This window comes from Periophthalmus magnuspinnatus, chromosome 3, assembly GCF_009829125.3.
Source record: "Periophthalmus magnuspinnatus isolate fPerMag1 chromosome 3, fPerMag1.2.pri, whole genome shotgun sequence".
In the NCBI taxonomy this organism is placed as follows: domain Eukaryota; kingdom Metazoa; phylum Chordata; class Actinopteri; order Gobiiformes; family Gobiidae; genus Periophthalmus; species Periophthalmus magnuspinnatus.
This window is the reverse complement of record NC_047128.1, coordinates 30332627-30354690: the sequence shown is the minus strand read 5'-3', so window position 1 is coordinate 30354690 and position 22064 is coordinate 30332627. Positions and strand designations below refer to the sequence as shown.

Sequence of the window (22064 nt, the reverse complement as noted above, 5' to 3'; positions counted from 1 at the left end):
TGGATCTTGGAGAAAATTGACTTAATTAACCCTCACACTGTCTATGTAACCGTTTACTCCAGCTTAAAGAACATGTAGGTTAGGTTATTCAAGAGAATGAATGTTTAGAATCTGAGCTAAATGTCCACTGTCTGCGCAGCGTGTACCTCACTTAACTGGGCCATTCCTGTCATGGAGATCCAGAGCAGAAAACTGCAGAATAACATTTTATATATAAAGCAAAGATAATATTGTCTAAAATGTATACAAACAAGGCAATCAAAAGTTAAAGTCCGGCTTTATTAAAAGGCTTATCTGATATTGCACAGATGAGTTCACCAATCCAAAATCAATGAGTAAAATATTCCAAAAATCCATGTTTTTAATGACATGGGTTTTAATGTGGCCATTACATTTTGAGTATCTTGAAATATATATTGTTGTATAAAGATGTGCACAATCTAAACAGAAATTAAAAGGTCCAAGTAGAAAACCAGTGCAGAAAGCATCAAATTCTTCAAAATCTATTGATAAAAACAATTTTGTTCATCCTAGATTGTTATAACAATATTTTTTACCCATAGGAAGACAACTTCAGAGGAGGTACAAAAATAGAAAATAAGATGGAACAAACAACAGTCTGAGTCGTATTACCACATATACAAACAATGTCTGTTCACAACTCCATGTAAACACTGCCAAGATAATAGTTCAAATCTTAACATGGCATTTTCTATAGATTGGCTGTGGTACTAACATGGACCTGCTCCAGTAAAGTGCTATGATGCCACAGAAAGGATGCCCAAGGTAAATGTGACATGGCCTTTACAGTTTATTAAAAAGGAAAAAAACAAGCTTGGTTTGTACTAAACAGCTTAATAATTTCTTACACCAACATTTAAAAACAACGAGTTTGACGTGAGTGTCCATTTACTTGTACAGTACTAATAAAAACAGTACAACAGCAGCTGACTGTATGACAACCGAATTACTGAATTAACCTTTAAGATGAACAGAGTGCTTCATTACACCTTTTTGTTTTAGCTCAAAATTTCCGCAAAAAGAAAACAGCAGTAAGAAAACACAAAAAGCTATAAATATAATAAATTAATACAAGTTTTGTTCAATACTCCATGGGAAATTGTCCCAGAGTCAGTCTATATGAGAGTTTTCAAGTCTGCTGGTCTTTGGTCAGTTGTAACATTTATTTACATACGGCAGTAGTTGGATGATACGTTTCTGAGTGAAACCAAGCAGTGCTTGTTTTTATCCCCCTTATCCTCATTGGACTCAGTAAGACCCTCATTTACTTAACAGCTCTTAGATCTTTGTCACATAGTTATTAGGAAAAAGTCCTTGTTTCCCACGAAGTCGACCCGTCCACCACCCAGAGGCATCTGCAAATATATTGCAATATAATTGAAGCAATGTAATGCACTTAGTCCAGAATGTTTAAAAGAAGATAGGCAGATTTAAAGGGTACTCACCTTCTTTAATTATTTCAATGATGTCATTGGCATTGAAGCTGAGCTCGTCTGTGTCCTGAGCGTCATAGGCATACAGGGCTTTGCACTGGGGAACCTGAGGTTTGGGTTTGGGTGCTGGTTTTGGCCGCCCTGCTCCTGGTGCAGGCCTTTTAGCTGATGGTCTGTGTGCTCTGAAGAGACAAAGGCGCAAATCACTCCAATATTTGTTCTTTCAATTGTAGCTCAAATATATGCCACAAGGTGGCACTGTAAAAGTACTAATTGTCATGATGTCATCCTGGTGTTAATGTCAAGTGAATTTAACATTAAAAAGGCATGATACAAGAATATCCATGTGTACATGTTCACATAAATGCCATGAGGCATAATATAATGAACTTATTAATTTCAATCGAAGAGTATTGATAGCCAATATTAAAAACTTCAAAATTATACATTTTTATAATAAATTACAATACAATATAAATCTATATGATATTTCTTACCCAGCAGCTCCTTTTTCAGGCACCCCTAGAAAGCGGTTGTCTGGTGGTTGGCCTTGGCTGGTTGGTTCCCTGGGGGGGTTGTGATTGGTTGGCAGATTTGGTCGTGATGCGTTGCTTGAATTACGTCTTTGGCGATTACTGTGATGATCCCCGTTCCTATGATTTGCTTCATAGTTAGTATTTTTTAGTCTCCCATTCTGATGACCCACTGCAACACAAATGATAACATCTTCAGTACAGTATATATTTTTTGTATAAATAATGTCTGGTTTGGTGATATTTTTGGTTTTACCTGGAGGACCAGGTGCAGCTCTTGAGGGCTGTGTTCTGCTTGAATTGGTGCGACCCTGAGCAAAATTCTTTCTGGAGGGCCCTAAGATTCAACCCACAAAAAATACTTAGCAAACATCATAATCTGTGCATTTCTCGTTCAATACTCTTTGTACAGTAGTTTATGATGAGAGGATCAGCTACAATCCCGACATCCATACTTACGTGTGTTTTTAGGAAGCCCAGGTCCAATGCTGACCTGGAGAGATTTACTTGAAGGTTTTAAAACAGGAAGTTCCCCTTGACCCTGAACAAAAAGGACCTGTCTGGAGCCACCACCACTCAAAAAGCCCCAGTTTTCCTTCTTTAACTTCATCTCCAGTCTAAGTAGAATATACAAATACTATTACTGTTGAATATGTATAACAAAATCACAAATGTTATATATTTACTTACGTGTTGCTAAACTTAAGTGGAAGCTTGCGTTGTGTCTTCTCTTCAAAACGTCGGGCCAGTAAGCTAATAAATTCGGTCTTAAACACACACTCTAGCAGGCTGTCATACTCCTGCTCATGAAGAATAATAAAATCATCCTGCAGTGTACTGAAAAATAATCAGAGATCCTCACATTAAGAATAATCACTCTTCTTGTTCTGAAGTAGATCTAAGATGAAGCACAGGAGTCAAATTTCACATTTACATAGAAACACAAAGCCATGTTAAGCAGCTCTCCTTCTGTGTGCCTCACAAAAAGATCCTCATTTTATCATGAAGTCTGAAAACATTTGCCATGGCTTAGTCACCTGGGCCATATTACCCAGCAGACTCAAAAGCTACATCATTGCACCAGCAAATATTTTATTATTTAAAACCAAGCACTGTAGAAGCAATAAGAAAACATGTTTTAGATTTTGCACAAGGCTGGCTGATATACGTACATCAAAGAGATGTGCACATAAACTCTGAATGTCTCTTGTGTGTCATAGAACACAAGGCATGAGTGGCTTTAGTGAACCTGACATTTCGAGAGCATGTTTAGGACAAACACATTGACTGTTTTGACAACATCTCGAGAATGGTGCAAGTGTACCTTTGACCAAGTAATCAAGGTTTGTATTTGTTTGTTTTTTAACTTTCAATTGCACAGAATATAGCCAAAGAAATTATTACATCTTAAAATCAAAGTAAAATGGCATACCTTAGAGAAACTGCTAATATTTTCTCAACTTCAATCCGCCTCTTGAGCACTTCTGTCACCTGACCTTTTTCTGGCCCCTGTTTAACTTTTTCTCTCCCAATTAGGTAAACAGATTTTGGGGTTAGGATCAAATCCCTCTTGATTCCCTTCACAAATAAAATTACAATATCATTGTAACTGTGTTAAATGTTGCATTGAAGGAGCTATAGAAAAGTAGATTACTCACTTTGAAACGACGGTCATATTTTGTTACTTTATCTGCAAAATCAATTTTCTCCCTCTTGCCCAGAAATTGCCGCAGCTCGGGCCTGTCATCCATACCCAGATAGTCACCAATGAAGTTTCTGTTGAGGCTGTGTCGTCGTCTTTCTTTTCGATTCAACAACAGGTCAGAAGCTAGAGAAAATAGAACGATCAGTAAGAGTAACAAATAAATCAACACAAACGATACCAATTCCACAACTCACCTTCCTCCCTCATCTGAACATATTTCTTACGGGCCACATACTTTCTCCAGGCTTTTTGAATTGTTCTAGCATAGCCATCAAACTTTCGTTCCCTTGTCTCTTCCAATAGAAAGAGCTGTGAACACAAACAAAAACATAAGCATACCTTAGCAGTGCACAGCCTTAAACAAAGACACACCTAAATGCAACAGATGGAAGGAATGGTGTGCAGCCTGTGTGAAATGAACTACTGTGCATTGAACAACTGTAAGGTTTTTTTCTCATCAAGGGCAAATGCTTTCAAGACGTGTCCAACCACTGACCAAATCAAAACCATGACAAAATGTAATGAGTACTTAACTGGAGTAGAGTGACTGTTTTAGGGTAATGGGGGAGGGAAGAGGGGACTTGCAGAAAATTACTTTTCCAATTTCTTTGTGCTATTTTTAAGGCACAATCACACAGACTAAACATCCAGGCCACTGACCAAAGGCTATAGTACACTAAACACAACAGAACCATAAGGAAAAACACAACAAACCTAACCGGGAAGAAGACAAATGAGTCATCAATTAACAAAGTGGAGCTGCGTAATCACCAAGCCCTGTTGTTACTAGTTTAATCATTAAATCTCCCAGGTGAAGGACTTTTGAAACAAACAGCAGCTGGTGTTTGGTTGGTGTCATTAATCCTTATCGGCTCTGAAATTCACAACTTTATCACCATTTTAACAGATTTGTAAATGTCAACAGAGCCAGAGAACGCCTGAATAAAGCACTTCTTTTACAGTGTGTCAGCAGCTCATCTTTCACCACTTTTATGTCTAGAAACATCTGGTGGTGTCAACTTTCTTCATAAAACTAATTAACTCTTGTCAGTTAAGAGGGCTGGCAGTTCATTTCAGAGCAGCGCCCTGTGCGATATGTGCCTCTGAGTCTCATAAACATTTATTGTGTTAGATGAGGGACTTGGCACTTATTCATTTTGGTGAATAAGGAAAGTCTTTCAGGGTCAGCTTCAGACTGCATTTAGAATGAGTTGCCTGTGCTCTGAGGCATAACTGTGTGAGAAGTGCAGCTCTTGTGTACAAAATCTAAGGGGGAGTACACTCGCACAAACTCTCTTTTTATTAAAAACATGCAGAAAAAAAGTTAATGTGGAAAAAGACAACCCTTTATGATGTCCCCCAACTCTGCATCCACAGTCTCTGCTTGTGTTTTAGTTTGAGCGTAATGTTGACTCAGTGCTGACGTGGTATATGGGTCGGGTTAAGTCTCCACCCATGCACCAAGGACTCAAGCCCAATTTAGGGCACTGATGTCCTTATATGGAGCTTAGTGTGAACATGGCAGTTTATACATGAAAATAAGACTTTGGGGCAAACAGGAACAGACACATACCGATTCAGGGGCTTTGATGAAGATCTTTGTGCGACCAAGCTGAAACTGATCCTGGTCCATGTTGACAGAGCGCAGGAGGTGAAGGACACCCTGTTTCTCATCTCCTCGCCACGTCGGCCATGACTCTTTGGTCAGGATAGCATATCTTAAAAAAAAAAAAAAATAGATATTCAACAAGAAATGTTGAATGTCGTTTTAATTGAAAATAATTGATGGTATTATAAAAACTAAAGGATCCACTCTCATTAAAACAACAAACAACAACATCACAGGTGTGTTACCTGTTGAGGAATTTCCTGAAGACTCTGCGGTAGGCATAACCAGCACGCCTAACTCGGATGTTTTCTTTCAGACCAAGATACTCAACTTGATGTTTCACCCTGAAATATTAACCTTATATTAGTTCAGATACTTTTAATCAATGACTATCAAGTGCAGTTTTTAACACCAGTAATTGTTAAGCTTCTGCATTTAGCTCATGCCTTTTCGTATGCTGGTTGTGATTAGGCATCTGCCTCCACAAACGGAACTTATAACTTTAGGTCATTGTATGTAAATTAACTATGTTTTGTTGACATTCTTTTAAACAAAGGCCTAATGGACCACTAAGTGCACACAAACTTCCCTTGTGAACAGTTATTCCGGGGCTCATTAATGACAGAGCTTGTGCCAGCTCACAACAGGATGGTCGTCAGCACTGAACAATACTCTCTATCTGAAATACAGAGAGCTTACCGGCTCTCCTCCCAGTCTCGTGGCTTCTTCGTTTCATTTGGTTTGATGCAGCGGATATAGTGTGGTGTGCACTTCATCAATGTGCTCACTAAATCATTGGCTTGTTTCTATAGAATACAACAACAAGAACAACATATGAGACATACATACTTTTGCATTTTTATTTATCTACCAAAATAAAAATGCCCACTAGTCCAATTACTATAACAGTTACCTTTATTTTGCTCCCTGCTGTGGTTGGACGACCCTTTTTATCAGCATTGAGGTTTTCTGGAAACAATTTTCTGATGAACCCACTGTTGAAAAATAGCACATTATTATGTTGGTTTTCAAATCAAAGGAATAATCAAATATGTTTAACTTAACTTTGGACACTAGACATTATTAAATTTTGTTATGTTATATTATACCTAGCCAAGATGATAATACCAGTCTGATTACAGTCCAGGTTCGTGGCTGGATACGATTTTGAGCAGTGTTTTTGCTTTGATTACTCATATAAAAAACAATGTATCTGTGGATACAAGTACAATTTGAATGGAATCTGAATGAAACTTTTTGAACCGTTTGTTCAAGTCAACTTCCCTTTCTCCCACACTTGTTTTGTTAGATTTTTTTATTGTAGACTATGGCCAGAGAACAAAGAGGGATCAGCAGGTTCTATGCACAAAGTCTGCTCATGCTTCCCGGCTTATAATGCTGTGATTCTTCTCTCCTGTGTTTAGATCTACAGCTCAGAGGAATAAGGCTCTTCCTTCCTTTTGCGTTTCATTTAAGTGTTCTTATGCCAAACTTCTGTTATTGGATTTAAGCTCACTCTGCATGCTTGAATTAGCTATTTGCCAAAAATAAATTATCAAGCAATTGTCTGAAGAAATTGTCTCGCGCACACATGATCACAAAAGGGCCTGCCTGAGACTGCAGACAATGGACTCTCTGCACAGATGGTCAGAAAACCCAAAGGCCTAAACAAGCTGCAGGCAGACTCCACAAAAAGCAGCACTGCAGGGGAAATACGCTTGTACAATCTGACTGGAGAGACCAAAAGCCACACATTTGGACGGCAGCCAGACGTATTTTGGGGTCAAAGGGCGCCATGAGGCCCCAGCTCCACACTTCTGTTACATCGCACTCATTTCCAGATGCAGAGACGTGCTCAAATTTGCATATGTTCAATTAAAACCACATGCAAGACAATGGAGAAGAAGTTGGGTTAGCACTATAGAGATATTTACTGCTGGTGACTCACATTTCACTGCTTTGCATGAGCTCAATGAGGTCAGTAAAAAGCACATCTCGGTTTCTCTCACAAAATCCTTCGGCATCATAGGACACCTGCAAGAGAAGGGCAAAACACTGATGATGACTTATATAGACCGAATTTGTTAAATGACACTAGTTACTGAAATAAAAATGTGACTCTAGTATCCTAAAGTAGGTCAGTGGTGTACGTTTTATGAGACGAGAAAATGAATGGTTACAGATGCCCAATTTACACCTACTGGCTTACAGTGGTATAAAGTGGGCAAATAAAATAACTTTTTCCCTGCAACAGTATAATCATATATAGTCATATATAGATAGTTAAAAAAATATAGTTACATTTATTCACAGCTGGCCAGGACAGGCACTGAAAATGTCCAAAGCATGGCTAATTTAGGTCAGTTACCCGGTTGAAGCCATATGTAAAATGAGACTTGTTTGTCTCCTTAAATGTCCCTAATACTTAATACATCAGAACATAAGATGGTCAGCACTTTGGAAAGAGAAAAGTTGAGATGGCTACGTAATCTAGTATAAGGAAATGGACAATAAGCCTTGAGTATAAAACTTTTTATTTTATTTTGAGTTTTACATTTTGAGCCAAAAAACCCAAAATGGAAAATCCAATATAAAATTCAAAGTTTTATGCCTTCCCTCAGAGTTAAGTATCTCAGGGTCTTGTTCGCGAATGAGGGAAGGATGGAGCGCGGGATTGACAGGTGAATCGGCACAGTGTCTGCAGTAATGCGGTTGTTGTGATAAAGAAGGAGCTGAGTCGAAAGGCAAAGCTCTCAATTAACCGGTCAATCTACGTTCCTACTCTCACCTATGGTCATGAGGCTTTGGGTAATGACCGTAAGGGACAAGATTGCAGATACAAAGCGGTGAGTTTCCTCCGCAGGGTGGCTGGGCACTCCGTTAAAGGGTGAGGAGGTCAGTCTCACGGGAGGAGCTCAGAATAGAGCCACTGCTCCTCCATGTCAAAAGGAGCTGGCTGAGGTGGCTCGGGCATCTGTGTAGATGCTTTACTATGGCTCCCAAACGAGGTGTTCCGGGCATGTCCCGGGCATGTCCCATCGGAAGGAGTCTCCAGGGAAGGTCTAAGACATGCAGGAAAGACTATGTCTCTCAGCTGGCCTTGGAACGCCTTGGGGTCTCATCAGAGGAGTAGGAGGAAGTGTCTAGGGTGCGGGAAGTCTGCTTAGACTGCTGCCCCCCTGACCCGGCCCCAGATAAGCAGAAGAAAATGGATGTATGGTATTTTGAGCCAGACTGTGTTACCTTCCCAGCATAGTGATGTATAATGAATCCTTGGTTCCAGCTGTTGAAATGTTCATGAGTGTTGATCTGCATACGGAGTTTCTGCAGCATCGTCTGGTCGGCCCCTTCGCCCACAGCGTGCATTGTAGCACACACATCATCCAGGATACACATGATGCCAGGTGGACTCTGGAAAAGAACATGATGGATTGTGGAGATCAGTTTATTGTATACATTTAAAGACATTATATACTTTGCAGGAAAGTGCTGCACTATTCATAAACTTAATAAGTAATTTAGGAAGTACTTTTTGTCCTCAATAGAAAAAAGTCTTTAATCAAAATCACAGGTCACCTGTTTCTTTAAAAATGCCTTGTACAAATCTTTTTGCACCAAACTATGCATTTATACAGCTGACAAATAAAAAAATTGCCTTAATATGCTTATGCACATGAACACTTTATAATATCTGCACTAAACTGGACACTTAATAACACCGGTCACTTTAATAAGCCACTTTGCACTGTTGTTCTGATGCTGCTATTGTACATATTTTCTCCCTTTAAGTATTTCATTTGATTTTTTTAAACATATCTTTTTAACTTTGTGCATGCCCTTATTTGTATTTGTATTTATTCAGTGTGTTTATGTTGCACTTTTTCACCGAAGCAAGTTCCTAGTTTGTAAACTGTGTTCACAGACTATGGCAATAAAAGTCTTCTGATTCTGATTCTGACATAGGTGAAATCTTGAGCACAGTGAAAACAACAGGCCTCTGTAGTGAGCACACATGCCAATTTGTTTGTTCATACACTAAACCAAATCTGGTGCAAAGAGCCAGGTTGAGCCTGGTACAGACCTCTTGGTTCTCTCAAAAGAAAACTAGAACAAAACCCTTGTTATGGATTTTATGGATTAGTGTCTCAGTGGGGAACATTAATTGAATTAAGAAGCATGCTGGGACCCTTTAAGAATATTAATTTTGTCAATGTGTTACCTTGCTCTCAATAAGGTCACAGACAATCTTGTTATTGAAGTACTCAATCGGTGTCCACTTGATGCCCTCTTGCACATACTCCTCCTACAAAGGAAAAACAGGCAGGGACCAAATATAACTCAAAGTCAAATTAAAAAACAAACAGAGGCAGTGGTGTGTTACCTGTTCTGCCTTCAACGTGAGCTCAATGAAAATCTGCTGCAACTTCTCGTTCACAAAGTTGATGCAGAATTGTTCAAATCCATTTTTCTGTTGGAAATAAAACATAATGGATGGAGTCAGTGCCAAATACATTTCCTGTGAGATCATAATGTTTTTTTTACATGTTGCTTAACAGTGGCCTTCCATTATACTGGAAGAAAAACACAAATTTTCTACCCATACAATAGACCTTTGGCTTGTGCAGGGTGCTCTGCAACTTCCTGTTTAGTGAACTCTGTTTAGCACATGAAAAATCCCTCCATACTCTGATACGGCATACATTTTGCAACAAATAATCTATCTACAGATTACAGAAGCATATTGGACTGGGTTTTGGCTCAAAGTGGATGGCTCCAAATTAGTCTGATCTTCTACGACAATCTGTTTAATGCTCACTGTTTATCCCTTAATCTCATTTGTTTGTTAAATCTAAGTACATTTCTACATGCCATATGCCTATGACTAGAAAATGTGTTTACCTGGAAGATTTCAAATCCATAAATGTCCAAAACTCCAATATTGATCTCCTGTTGATCTTTAACCATGGCCTTGTTGATGGACTGTATTAATAACAAGAATATTTTAATTAGATGAACAAGATACGTATTTACAGACAAACAACTACTTCAAACTATTGTATAAAAAGGAAACAAAAAATACCTCAACCAAAAAATCAAACACTCGTGAATGTAAGGCTTTGGAAAGGGCATCGCGAGTGTAGCAGGCTTGCTCCACGTTCAGGGTCACATCAATTGTCTCCAAAGTACTTCCCCATTTGCTGTCCATTTTTCTGCTGGTGAGTTTCTCCTTGAGCCGATCCTGGTCAATTCCGAGTAGGAACGCCGGGAATGCCAAAACTACAAGAGAAATCATGATGTAAAGAGGCCTTTCCTAATGACATTAAAAAGAAATTGGACCATGATATTGAAGGTATTTTGGTTATGCATGTGATATAATGTGGTAATAAAGTTGTGCACATGGATTACATTGATTTTACAGAGAATCTTGTCAATAATCACTTTAAATGTACTTAAATATACTGAATGAGTTTGAATGAATGATTCTTCAGCATGGACTTGGAGTTGATATTATCCCCCGAGAGTCCCTCCCAGGCTTATTACAGTGAGTCACTTCCCCTAAAAGGAAATGGTTCCCGGGGCACTGCCGACCTGCTATGTCTGGAAGTGCCGCTGAAAACTGCAGTAGCCCTCATCTGGGACTCGAGGGTGTGACTAGCCATGACCCTCTTTAGATCATGACTCATTCTTTACGTAATAGTTTTCATAATAAACCAAAAAGCAATGTGCTTCACAGTGAGTGATGTCAAGCAAATTTGTTAGTCAAACATGCTGAGAGGAAAATAGTAACAAAGCAGGGGGTTGTGCTTGTCCATCCAATTACAACACAGTGTCCATAGGGATATTTGCAATTCCAAGAATAGACACACATTCATGAAGATATGTCTAAATGAGTACAATACCCAGCCAATGATTCTGTAACACTATTTGGAGTATGTCCCATATAAACTGGCACAAGAAAAGCACCAAATTGCAATTCATGACATAGGTTTCAACATGAACCATACATGGATTATTTCAAAAATGACCTGAGGGTAGAGTAATGTTGAGACTGCAGTTGGATCACACAGGAAGTGGGTCTGGAAAGGGGACAGGAAAAGCAGAGGCTATGATGACCTGCCATTGCCTTCTCCCAGAAAAGACTAGGGCTTTGTTCACTGGCCTCTCATCTCATTCATATGGACTACATTATTTTGGGACATAAAAGGATGAGAACAAAAAGAAGTCGAGGACCAGCAGCATTTGGTTGTGAGTGTGATTGTGTTTTTTGATGTTTTTTTTAGACCATAGCAGATGTTTACTACCATAACAATTAGCCAAAACCTATGTAGAGAAAGCATTTTATGATGAACCAAGTCACCTACCAAGGTAGAGTGAATGAATGCGTAACACAAATTTCTCTAAGCTGTATCCCACATTACTCTACCCTCATTATGCTGTAAACCCACTTACACTCCTCACTCTCCACAGCCGCGTAGTTTCCAGACTCCCTGAAGCTGATGTTTCCCAGGTGCAGGACTCCAGCCACTATTTGAAGCACCATGGAGTGGTCCTCTGCACTTATGCCAATCACATCCATGGCATGCTGGGAGAAAGCCAGGCAAAAAGACTATTAAATCAGAGTTGCGGTTTGTTGCTCGTGAGGTCTAATTAGTCCTGTTGCGGTTCGGCGAGTAAACAAAAACAAGGGAACAGTGGAAAGGAAAACAAAGGAGGCACTGGTTGAGAGGGGCAGGAATGTCATGAGGAGACAGGGACACTTGTTTGTGTATGTCTAATCCCAACAATTTTCACATAACACAAAGACCTGAAGAATATTACATACTAAACATGTTTTTACCATTGTCTCCTTAAAATCAGACTTGTCATCAATGTCATCCACTTTGTAGGAACCGGACTGATTGAGGTAAGTGTAATAGTCCAGACTGGTGATTCCCAAGCTGCTTTTCTGCTCTCCACTGGCTCCTTCTATTAGCTGTGAACAACATACAGTTTATTGAGTATAGTCTTACAGTAGACTTCTAAAAGATAAAGCATTTTACTTGTATTGACCAAATAGTTGCAGCAGCTAAATGGTAAAATTTGCTCTTTCGCTCTGGAACAAAAGCAACAGTAAAACATCACCTGGTAGAATATGTGGAAACTCCTCTCTCCAGGATTACGCATCACGACGCGAGACTTCTCCAAAAGGAAGTTTGAGATTTTTCCTCCGTCTGGTTCACCACCGGAGCTGAACTGGATCTCAAAGTACTTTCCCTGATGGATGGATTAAAGCATGAATTTATATTATTTAAATGGATACACTGGGAAGCTGGCGTTCTGACACATGTGATCTTAAATCCTGGCACCTGTTCATATTGCTGTGTGTCTATTTATAGTAAAATACCAATCTTTCACTTTTTCTTCAAAACAAAGCTGTGATGCAGTACTTAAGTGTTATCTATACTAATATTGCAGTAATTTGGATACCTAGAGATGTACTTATAATATCATTGAACTATCCTGTATTTGTATTTCTTTATTCATAATGACTGCCTGTTTTACACTTTATTATAAGTGATAAATTATGCCATATATTTGAAAAGATGCCGCCTTATTGAAGTAAACACTTACAAATCTGCTTGAGTTGTTGTTCCTCAATGTTTTGGCATTTCCAAAGGCTTCCAGCAGTGGATTGGATTGCAGGATGATGTCTTTAACGTGCTGCAAAGAGGAACAAAAAGCAGTTAGCGACGTCACATATGGAGCATGTGAACAGCAGCTTTTTGCCCTCACTGCCAGCTTACAGTGTCTCTGGAACTTTCCACTCAGGCACAAATACAAAGTCTGTCTGGTGCACATCATCTGTCCTGTGAGCCATATGAAACTCAGACACACATGATTTCTCAAATATTTCCCCTTCTACTATAAACAGATTTAATTCATGGAAACTAGGAACTTACTACACTTCAGTTCAGAATACAGAATTATCAACACTTAAATAGGCTTATAATAAAAGACCAAGGGATAATTTTTATGAATGGAAAGTATGTGAATGCAGCTGTGGATGGTATGCAGAAACAGGGGTATAAGTGTGTGTTTTTTATGATAATGGGTTTGTCAAGTACAACTTTATGCAATCATTGGGGTGAATAGTTTTTACTTATAATTTCTACCATATGATGTGCAAATTAAAAGAATGGAACAGCTGTAGAAACTATTGCACAATGAGTCTTTCTATCGGCTTGAAATGGGAAAAGTTATGCAATAAACACAAAAACATTTTGTACTATACATTCTATAGCCAGCGTCAATTACATAAGACATAGAAAAACAATTAATCACCGCAGCCATCTTAAACATGCTCGGCCTGTTGTTCATGTTACACCACATGCTGCAGAAGCGCTCACCTGTACTTTATCTCCGCCTCCCGACACTCTGGAGATGTAGCTCATTATGTACTTAGCTGCCACTGTCTTCCCAGCACCACTCTCTCCACTGATTAAAAAAAACCAAAACAATTCAAAACAATTATTATTCTGCATTCTTCCAAGCATTAAAGCAATGTAGCATTTGTTGTTAGTTTTGTAAAAATGTCTTCTTTTTCATTTTCCATCTTACCTCACTCTGTTTTGCTCTTTACTTCTCACTTTACCAGGCCCTACATATTTTGACACATGTGGTCTGGCAGTGAATAACACTGAAGCCTGTTTTTTTCTCTGAAGTAGAGTCAGGTTGGTAATGCCTTTGTGAGAAATACAGCTGCAGACTGTTAAAGCTGCCAGCACAGTCATGAGAGCAGCTCAAAAACACACTTATTTTTACTTTAATTTCTTTCATTTCTATCCCAGCATATATATAATAGTGTATGACATTGTTATTACTTTTGTAGTACCAGTTTAGTTATTGCAGGTCTAGTTACTTTCTTTGAGTGACAAAGAAAGGCCCAAATACGGATATCTCTTCCACAGTACAATGCAGAAAAGGCTCAATACTGTCTAATCCTCTGCTTTGACATTTCGTTTCAATTTTATGCAGCAATGGTTCTTTCACTGTGACCAACGGATAAACAACCACCCTTGGATCCTTACTTTATATTCACTAAATTACCTTCAAAAATCTTACCCAAATAGCTCAGCTCTTTTAGAAATAGCTTATAATTCAAAAAGCGCTGAATGGACAAGTTACAAGTTAACTCAAAAATGGCAATTAAATTCTTATTTTAGAAACTGAAAATCTGATGATTCAGAGAATACCAAAGCAGGCATGTTGAAATTTAAGACAATAACAACTTGGGGATAAAATGATTGTTATTTAAATGCCAAGTACAGCAACCTAATTCTGAAAAAAATCTTCTTTAAATTCCAATTATAAATCCCGCTGGATTTACCGAGACAAATAAACAAATAGAAAATTAATCCAGACATTTACATTGCAATAGTGTGAAATATCTGAAACAAACAGAAAATACAATTTTGAACAGATTTTTATGAAGGACTGTTATCTTGGGCCAGAAGCTTTAACCTCAGCAAAGCAGTGTTTTACAGTTCAACTGTTTTAGTCGGGAAACTCCTCTGTTATGCTAGGAAAGGTGTCTGCATAAATTATGCTGAATACAGTCATGGTTATTCACATAGATGTTTAAAAACCTGCTTAATCATGTAAACCACTTCCTTTCTTTCGTTTGCTCATGTAGTTGATGACCAGTTCAATTCAGCACCTTTACTCTTAAACCAACAGCAGAGTGCCTACTAGACAAACAGTAATGAAAAGTGCTGCACCGATTCACAATGACGTGAGCGCTAAAAACAACCACCAGGCACAGGTTACTGTACCACAAACTATGACTTGGCACTTTCTTTTTGTATTTTAACTTAAAAGAAACCTCTCTCAATAAACAAGACACAGATGTTGTGAATGAAACAGGTGTCTGTTCAGCTCTGATCTAAACCAGGAAGTAGCAAAATCCTGGGATAACAACCAGCTGCTAATAATTTAAAATTCAATGGGGTAGGCTATTAGTTATTTATTAACAATACAATGATGCATCTCAATAAAGCATTGAGTCAGATTGTGTCAGCTGACCTGAACTATGCTGATAAACCTGTTAGATGTGTTTCCATGTTGGATTATATGTTGTACAAGCAGAAACTTACCTTTGTCATAAGTTGCAAAGTGCCTATGTGTACTTGAGATTTAACCAAAACTGTTATTATATATAAAGATTAAACCAAAAAACATTGAAGTTTTACCTAATAATGACACATTGGTTTTCGCGGTCAATCATCATATTTCTGTACATGTTATCTGCCAATGCATAGATGTGAGGGGGGTTTTCATATTGAGCCTGAAACAAACAAAAAAGGTATATTAATTGAGATACACTGCTATAAAAGGAGATGCGCTCCCAGAATTCTACCTAAGCAGGTTATAAATAATCACAGGCGCTTTAATAAAAAACAACAGAACCCTATTTTGTTGCATTTTAATTAACAATCTAAAAAGAGAAATCATTATACTACTTACAGCGCCCTGATACATCTCCACTTCCTTTTCACCAAAATATGGCATCTGCTTGAAAGGGTTTACCGAGATTAGCACAGGACCAATATATGTCTAAAAGGATGCTGTGTTAAGAGAATAAAAACTTTAAAATGCAAACAGTCAAGACTATAATAAGTCAATATATTATGCAACCATGCAGTAAAAAACATGCATGAAAGTAATGGCTATTGATAGCTGATGTCCTAAACAAGTATGTTCTATGGTTCTGTTACGCTGAATGTCCCGAGGCCAAAACGCAGGCAAATAAAGCAGCTATTGTGGGTGGCCTACAGTGACCTACACAGCACTGGCAGGGCCACCTCATAGCAACATCGAAGTACTAACTAAAATCAAAGGCCTCCCTCTGGAGTCAGACTAGAAGTAAGTTATTATAACAGTTATTATACAGCAGTGTCATTATTTAAGCAAGTATATCTTTCACCATATGCTTTTTTGGGAGGAAAATATCTTTTGCTTTTGAACTATCAGAAAATTATGGTTCTCATCACATTGTTGTATATTCTGTACAATGTTTAAAATGCTTTGCAACACCTTTTTGGTAATAGCACTACTCAGAGTAGATATGAGTCATATAGTTATAGTTAGCAGTGAGGGGCTTGTAAGGGGATTTTCTCCACAGTTTGAGACCCATTACTCACTCTACATCATGAATGCAGTATTCTGGGAAAAGCACAGATGAAACAGCATTCAGCCATTCCCCATAGAAGCATGACTTTGAAAGGATACAAAGATGTAGTCGTCCATGTATCTTTTCTTCAGATTGTCCACAATGGCATCCTCATTGATTTTACTGAGTAGAACCATGTCATCCACTCCGCTGAGTTTGACATTGTGGCTCTGCCAGTGGTACCCGTAGTGGCCCCGGCTCCCCTGCAACAGAACATACTATTGTTATTTCACTGGAAAAACACTAATCGTGAATCATATATTGAAGCACTAGCTGAAAAGAACCTCATGTACAGTGACTAAATCGAATACTGAGGTAATCCTATTTTATCATAGGGCTGAGCACATAGTGCAGTCACATTATATTTACTTTGGAATATAAAACAAATGCTTGTGGTGACGCTTGCTCTGCTATCCTCATCTTGACACAGACTTCCTGCTCCATGTCTGTTTTTGTTTCAGTGCAGTGTGTCTCAGGAGAGCTGAGGTCATTTATCATGTGCCATGGCTACTGTGGATCAGGGTCACAATGTGCTGCTGTTACAAGTCAGTGTCATTCTGCTGTATATAGATCTACACACTTCACAGAGCGCAGCAAGTTGCAACTTAACAAAGTAGCATTTAAAGAATTTATCAGTCTGATCAAATAAAATAAAAAAATAGTATAGCCATTTGAGATAACTATTGATACTGGGGTATATACATTAAATATAAATGAAAAGAGTGTTGAGGATCATGTCTACATCTACACAATCTTTAACATGGAAACGTACCAGAAGTATTATTGCACCCTTTTATGAACTCCAAATTACTAGCACAAGAACCAGTAAGCTTTTAATATCCTCCTGCCGACTGTACTCTTTATAGCTACTAAATAAAACACTTTAAAAAGCAAGGAAAAAGCACTGAGTGTGGAAAACAATTGGATTTTTCGCCCTGGAAGATATAAAAATGTTCGGTTCTGTACTTGTGTTGTATGCCACATAATTGTTCATTTTGAAATGAAAGTGTATGTATATTATGAGTGTATGCCAATGGCATACAAACAAATTAACTCTATACAGCTTGTTAGGATTCGACAATGAGTCAATGTTGAATAGTTTCTTAAGATGTGAAAAAGACTCAGAGAAAGCAATTTAACCCTTGTTTGAGCTATGTGTGGAATGAAGAGTGTGGCTGAATGGAAATATCAAATATTTGGATCCTTCAAGTGTTTTGACTAGAGCAGAGTTTAATGAGGCAGCTCTAATGCATAGTGTAGGGAGGATCCACACAGGAAAAGGAGGTCTGCTACAAAAAGACTGGAGAGGTTCTCAAAACAGTGAGCTGAGTATGTGGGTTATATACAGCAGCAATCCTGAAGAACCACATGTAATCTACAAGACAACACCCTAGGTCTAATTTTTAGCTTTGAAGTGAATCTACTTAACATGATGCATACACTAGTATATTTGTGTTAGAAGCAATCACAGAGATTTACACACACAAATGGACTCGAGGGGTTTCCCTAACGACAAGAGTCCACAGTGACCATGACAACACCAGCATCACCTTACTTTACAGTCAGCACAACTGATCCTCACTCTTCAAACAAACCTATATGGAAAATGTATTATGAAATTATTATAAAGCAATAGCTTTATAATAGCTAGAATTCAAATACTGCATTAATCCAAAAGATGTTCTAGGCATAGTTTAGTCTTTGTTTAAGCTGAATTTGAAAGTGACTTATATGTATAAAAATAATATTACTATTCAGTTAGAAAGAACACCAATTGCATTGCTACAATACTCAACATAATTATTGCGCTTGCATGGTTTTTTCATGTTGAGCAGCTTTGAAAAGTACATGTCCCATTGATATATTTCTTAAAAACATTGCCACCAAATGTCTTTCCAGAATTTAATCTCAACATGAGTTTTAACAACTAGATCCCAGACGCCTGGATGTAATGTAAATACCATTGCCATATATGGGGAGCACTGCACAGAATTGTCTCGGGGTACAGGAAATGGCTTGGTTTGATTCTGGATCATAAGTAGCACTTTTCCCTCATTTCATTGCAGTTTCCCCTTTTCCCTTCTTGCAACGTTGTACATAAGTGAGCAAAAAAGAAATCTGTGCCTGCCTCAGAGCTGGATAGCTGGATGATAATCATACTAAACTTAACAGAGACTAATTTAAAGATAAAGAAAACACACACTGTGCTCACATACAGGAAGTAGCCAGTGCAAATGCTCATAAATATTTATCAAAAGGGCAAGAAAGCTCATTTTTGCATTTGGCCACTGGGATTGATGCCTGACACACAGATCCCTGTATACTGAAACATGCTAGAATTTAATATTTATTAACACCAGATAAGTACACATGATGAATATGAGTGTATAATTATACATGTAAATGTATTAACTATGTTCCCTGGCACAAATTATTAATAACTAGATTTAATAATAGTCTATTCAAGACTCATACTAATACTTACTGATAGTAATATGTGAACATTAACAATTGTATTACCAAACCATTCTACTGTTGGAGAGTAGATGCAAATACCTGGTTTGGCAAAGAATTTCTCTCTTCATTGCAATATGACATCTCACTGTGGTCTGACTTTCCTTCCAAGCCGTGTGTCCACCCACTGTCTGTTTGCTTAGATTTGCACTTTGGCAATGCTCACTCACTGTGTTTAAAGTGCTGACGGAGACATTTATCCCATCCAGGACAAGGGAGGAAAATAAACAATGATGTGATATGAATCTGAGTAGAGTAGCAGCATCCACAAGTCTGTTCATCAGTGAAATAGGTGCACTTACTGCAAGTTATAGGTGCAACTGACAAGGATGGATTTCAAACTAAAATACTGACAAAACATTATTGAGTCTTTCTGGAGCTATCTGGGAATGTTTTTTTAATCTAATAATAAATCCATAAAACAAAATGTTACAATGTGAATTGGACAGACTTGATCTGTCTTGGTGATAATCTGTTGCATGGGCCAGTGTATTCTGTGAATGATTCACAATAGCATATTAAACAGAAAGTAAACACTGATCTCCACAGGACCAACTATACTGGCACGAGAAAAGGGAAGAGATATTTGCGTTTAACCATGTAAAACAAGTCTACTGCACTTCTCTGTCTAACCATGTGATGCCAAATCAAAGACATTCTTATGTGACACTCCAGTTAAATGAGAGTTGACCGAGATCATATTGCTGCCATAAGGCAGGGTTGAGCACCATCCCTTCCATTTAATGTGCACATAATAATTTTGTGAAAACAAATACTGTTAATCAACACACAAGTCACCACAACACACTGCTAATTATGTAGCTATGGGAACAGAGCTCTAATTTAAGGAACATTGCAAAATCTCAAAAACCTTTTGGTCTCATTCAGTAGAGGCAAAATAACAAAGAGATGCCAGACAATGTGAAACTAAACCTTAGGGTTCCAGTCTTGTGTTTCACTTAGAGTAACATAAACCTGCAACAGGTCAAGAGATGTTTGGGAATCTTGTTTTTAAGCGTTGTTTCACCAATATGTCTTGTTAAAGCAAAAATTTGAAGAAGGGTAACTGTCATATACAGCAATAGTATTTGTTTTAAAAATCGACAACAAATACAACATGCACAGTGCTAATCTGTGAAATAGAAATATTTTAGCTTTGTGTGAGTCTCACGTACAGAAGCCAAAGGTCAAGTCTAAGCTTACGATATTAAACAGGAGAAAACTTAATCTATACAAATACAATTTCTGAAAATGATTGTTTGCATCACTAAGGGAAAAGGTAGCCACTTCCTGGCATCAGAGCATCACATTTCACCTTTACCAAAATGCAGATGCTGTGACGTCAAGAGAATTATTTTATGGATGTATTTTGTCTGCATTATTGTGCAATAGCCATGTACAAGCAAATAAAATAGGATATCTTTATGGCTGCCTTCTTCATCTAAATGTTCTATGTAATTGCTTTGCTCTAGTCTTACAGTATATCTGTGCTAAATTGAGTCAATTGTCTGTACAAAATCAGTAATGAACTGCTCACAGAAACTTAATACTTACCATAATACCACTGTCTTGCTATTTCACTACTTTTAATGTACTGTAATAGGCAGAGGCTTTTATGATCCAGCATATGACCAAAACAAGTAAAAGAAAGTCAGAACACAGTGTGCGGATAGTGAACCAGTGACAAGTCTAACGAGTTCCCCAGGTCTATGCAATTATTCTGGTCTCCTGTTAACAGAGAGGACTTGAATTCCTGAGCAAATTTCTGCAGCAGTGATAGGTCTGAAGTGAGGGAAAGATGGGGGTTACTCAGTATGCACCTCCCAAACAGGAGAAGCCCTAATGCAAACCATCTGCTGTCATACACAGCATCTGGCTGAAAGGAAACCTCTCAGTGAAGCCGGCGTCTGACACTTCAGACACAATGACAATATCAGAATTTTCTATGTAAAAGTACACTTAATAGGACTAAATGTGAACTTAGTATTCTACAAAATGAACAATACACCTTCATATTATACCAAATGCCTTATTGCATACAACATATTGCCTTCATTACAAAGGCAAGTGTAATGTCCTTGTGAACCTGCTCATAAACCATCACATAACTGTTTGCTTCCCTGGGTGTTCCACTTCATTACAGTATACTTACATTGTGCAACCTTTGAACATCAAATGTAGTGTGAAGCCGACAACAGGCTTAAATAACTCCATTATGTCCAGAAAAGTGGGACAGACAGTGGTGTTGCCCAAACACACAATTGAATCCGCAAATGTATTCTCAGTAACATAAGTCTAGGTGTGTCTGCTGCTGCAATAGTGGGTGGCATTCTTCTGTGACCAGGAAAAACCAGTCTATGAAAGCCTGATAAACACACAGAACTGACACTTGCTCCCTGTCTCATGTCCCAGGACAAACCGGTTCTTGACAAGAGGGCTGTAGGCTGTTGATGAGAGCATCTAATTTTACAGCTGGGAGGGAGGCATTTAGGCCTACAGTAAATACTGGAGACAGATAATTCTATAATATTGTAGATTTTTAATAGAAATTACCATTACCATTTACAGTAGACAAATAAGTCGACTTCTTCAGCAAATATAATTATTGTAAAAAGGAAATTAAACATTTATTTTATAAGTTTGGAGCAGTTTTGCCTATTGTTCTTAGTATAAAAAATCCATAGCCAGACAGCTTTGAACTTTTGTCCAGTATCAGGACAGAAGTGAGCTCGATGATTGCATACTTACCATCTTCTCCCGTTCTTTTCCTTTCCTCTTATAACAAGTCCAGAATATTTAATCCGCGTTCAAGAAATATATCCCCGTTAAAATCCCCACAGTTTGACCGAGCCGCTTCAGTGCTGTCCTGCGTCCATCCTGTCGACCCAGCGAAACACTTCAGTGACAGTCCCACAGCAGCGAACAGTGGTCTACAGACGGAGCAGTGTCTCTGTGATCCGCCACTCAAACACATTACACAGGAAACTGCACCAGGTAGTCCAATCAAAAGGCTGGAGCACCACAGGGACTTTAAATATTC

At 38.2% G+C, this 22064-nt stretch overlaps 1 protein-coding gene across 1 annotated transcript; it reads right to left on the bottom strand.

The window, feature by feature from the left end:
* Positions 1 to 718: 718 nt before the first annotated feature.
* myo1ea (myosin IEa) lies at positions 719 to 22007 on the bottom strand. Its single transcript, XM_033983655.2, has 28 exons — positions 21773 to 22007; positions 16570 to 16713; positions 15805 to 15894; positions 15531 to 15625; positions 13689 to 13776; positions 12913 to 13002; positions 12424 to 12555; positions 12140 to 12274; positions 11752 to 11884; positions 10382 to 10578; positions 10201 to 10281; positions 9683 to 9769; positions 9521 to 9604; positions 8545 to 8712; positions 7250 to 7335; positions 6215 to 6296; positions 6001 to 6107; positions 5547 to 5645; positions 5266 to 5410; positions 3887 to 4001; positions 3646 to 3815; positions 3420 to 3565; positions 2678 to 2824; positions 2447 to 2604; positions 2244 to 2324; positions 1952 to 2159; positions 1467 to 1636; positions 719 to 1376 (listed from the first exon to the last, which is right to left on the bottom strand). The coding sequence occupies exons 1-28, from the start codon at positions 21773 to 21775 to the stop codon at positions 1300 to 1302; spliced, it is 3318 nt and encodes a 1105-aa protein (XP_033839546.1). The 5' UTR covers positions 21776 to 22007; the 3' UTR covers positions 719 to 1299.
* Positions 22008 to 22064: the final 57 nt, after the last annotated feature.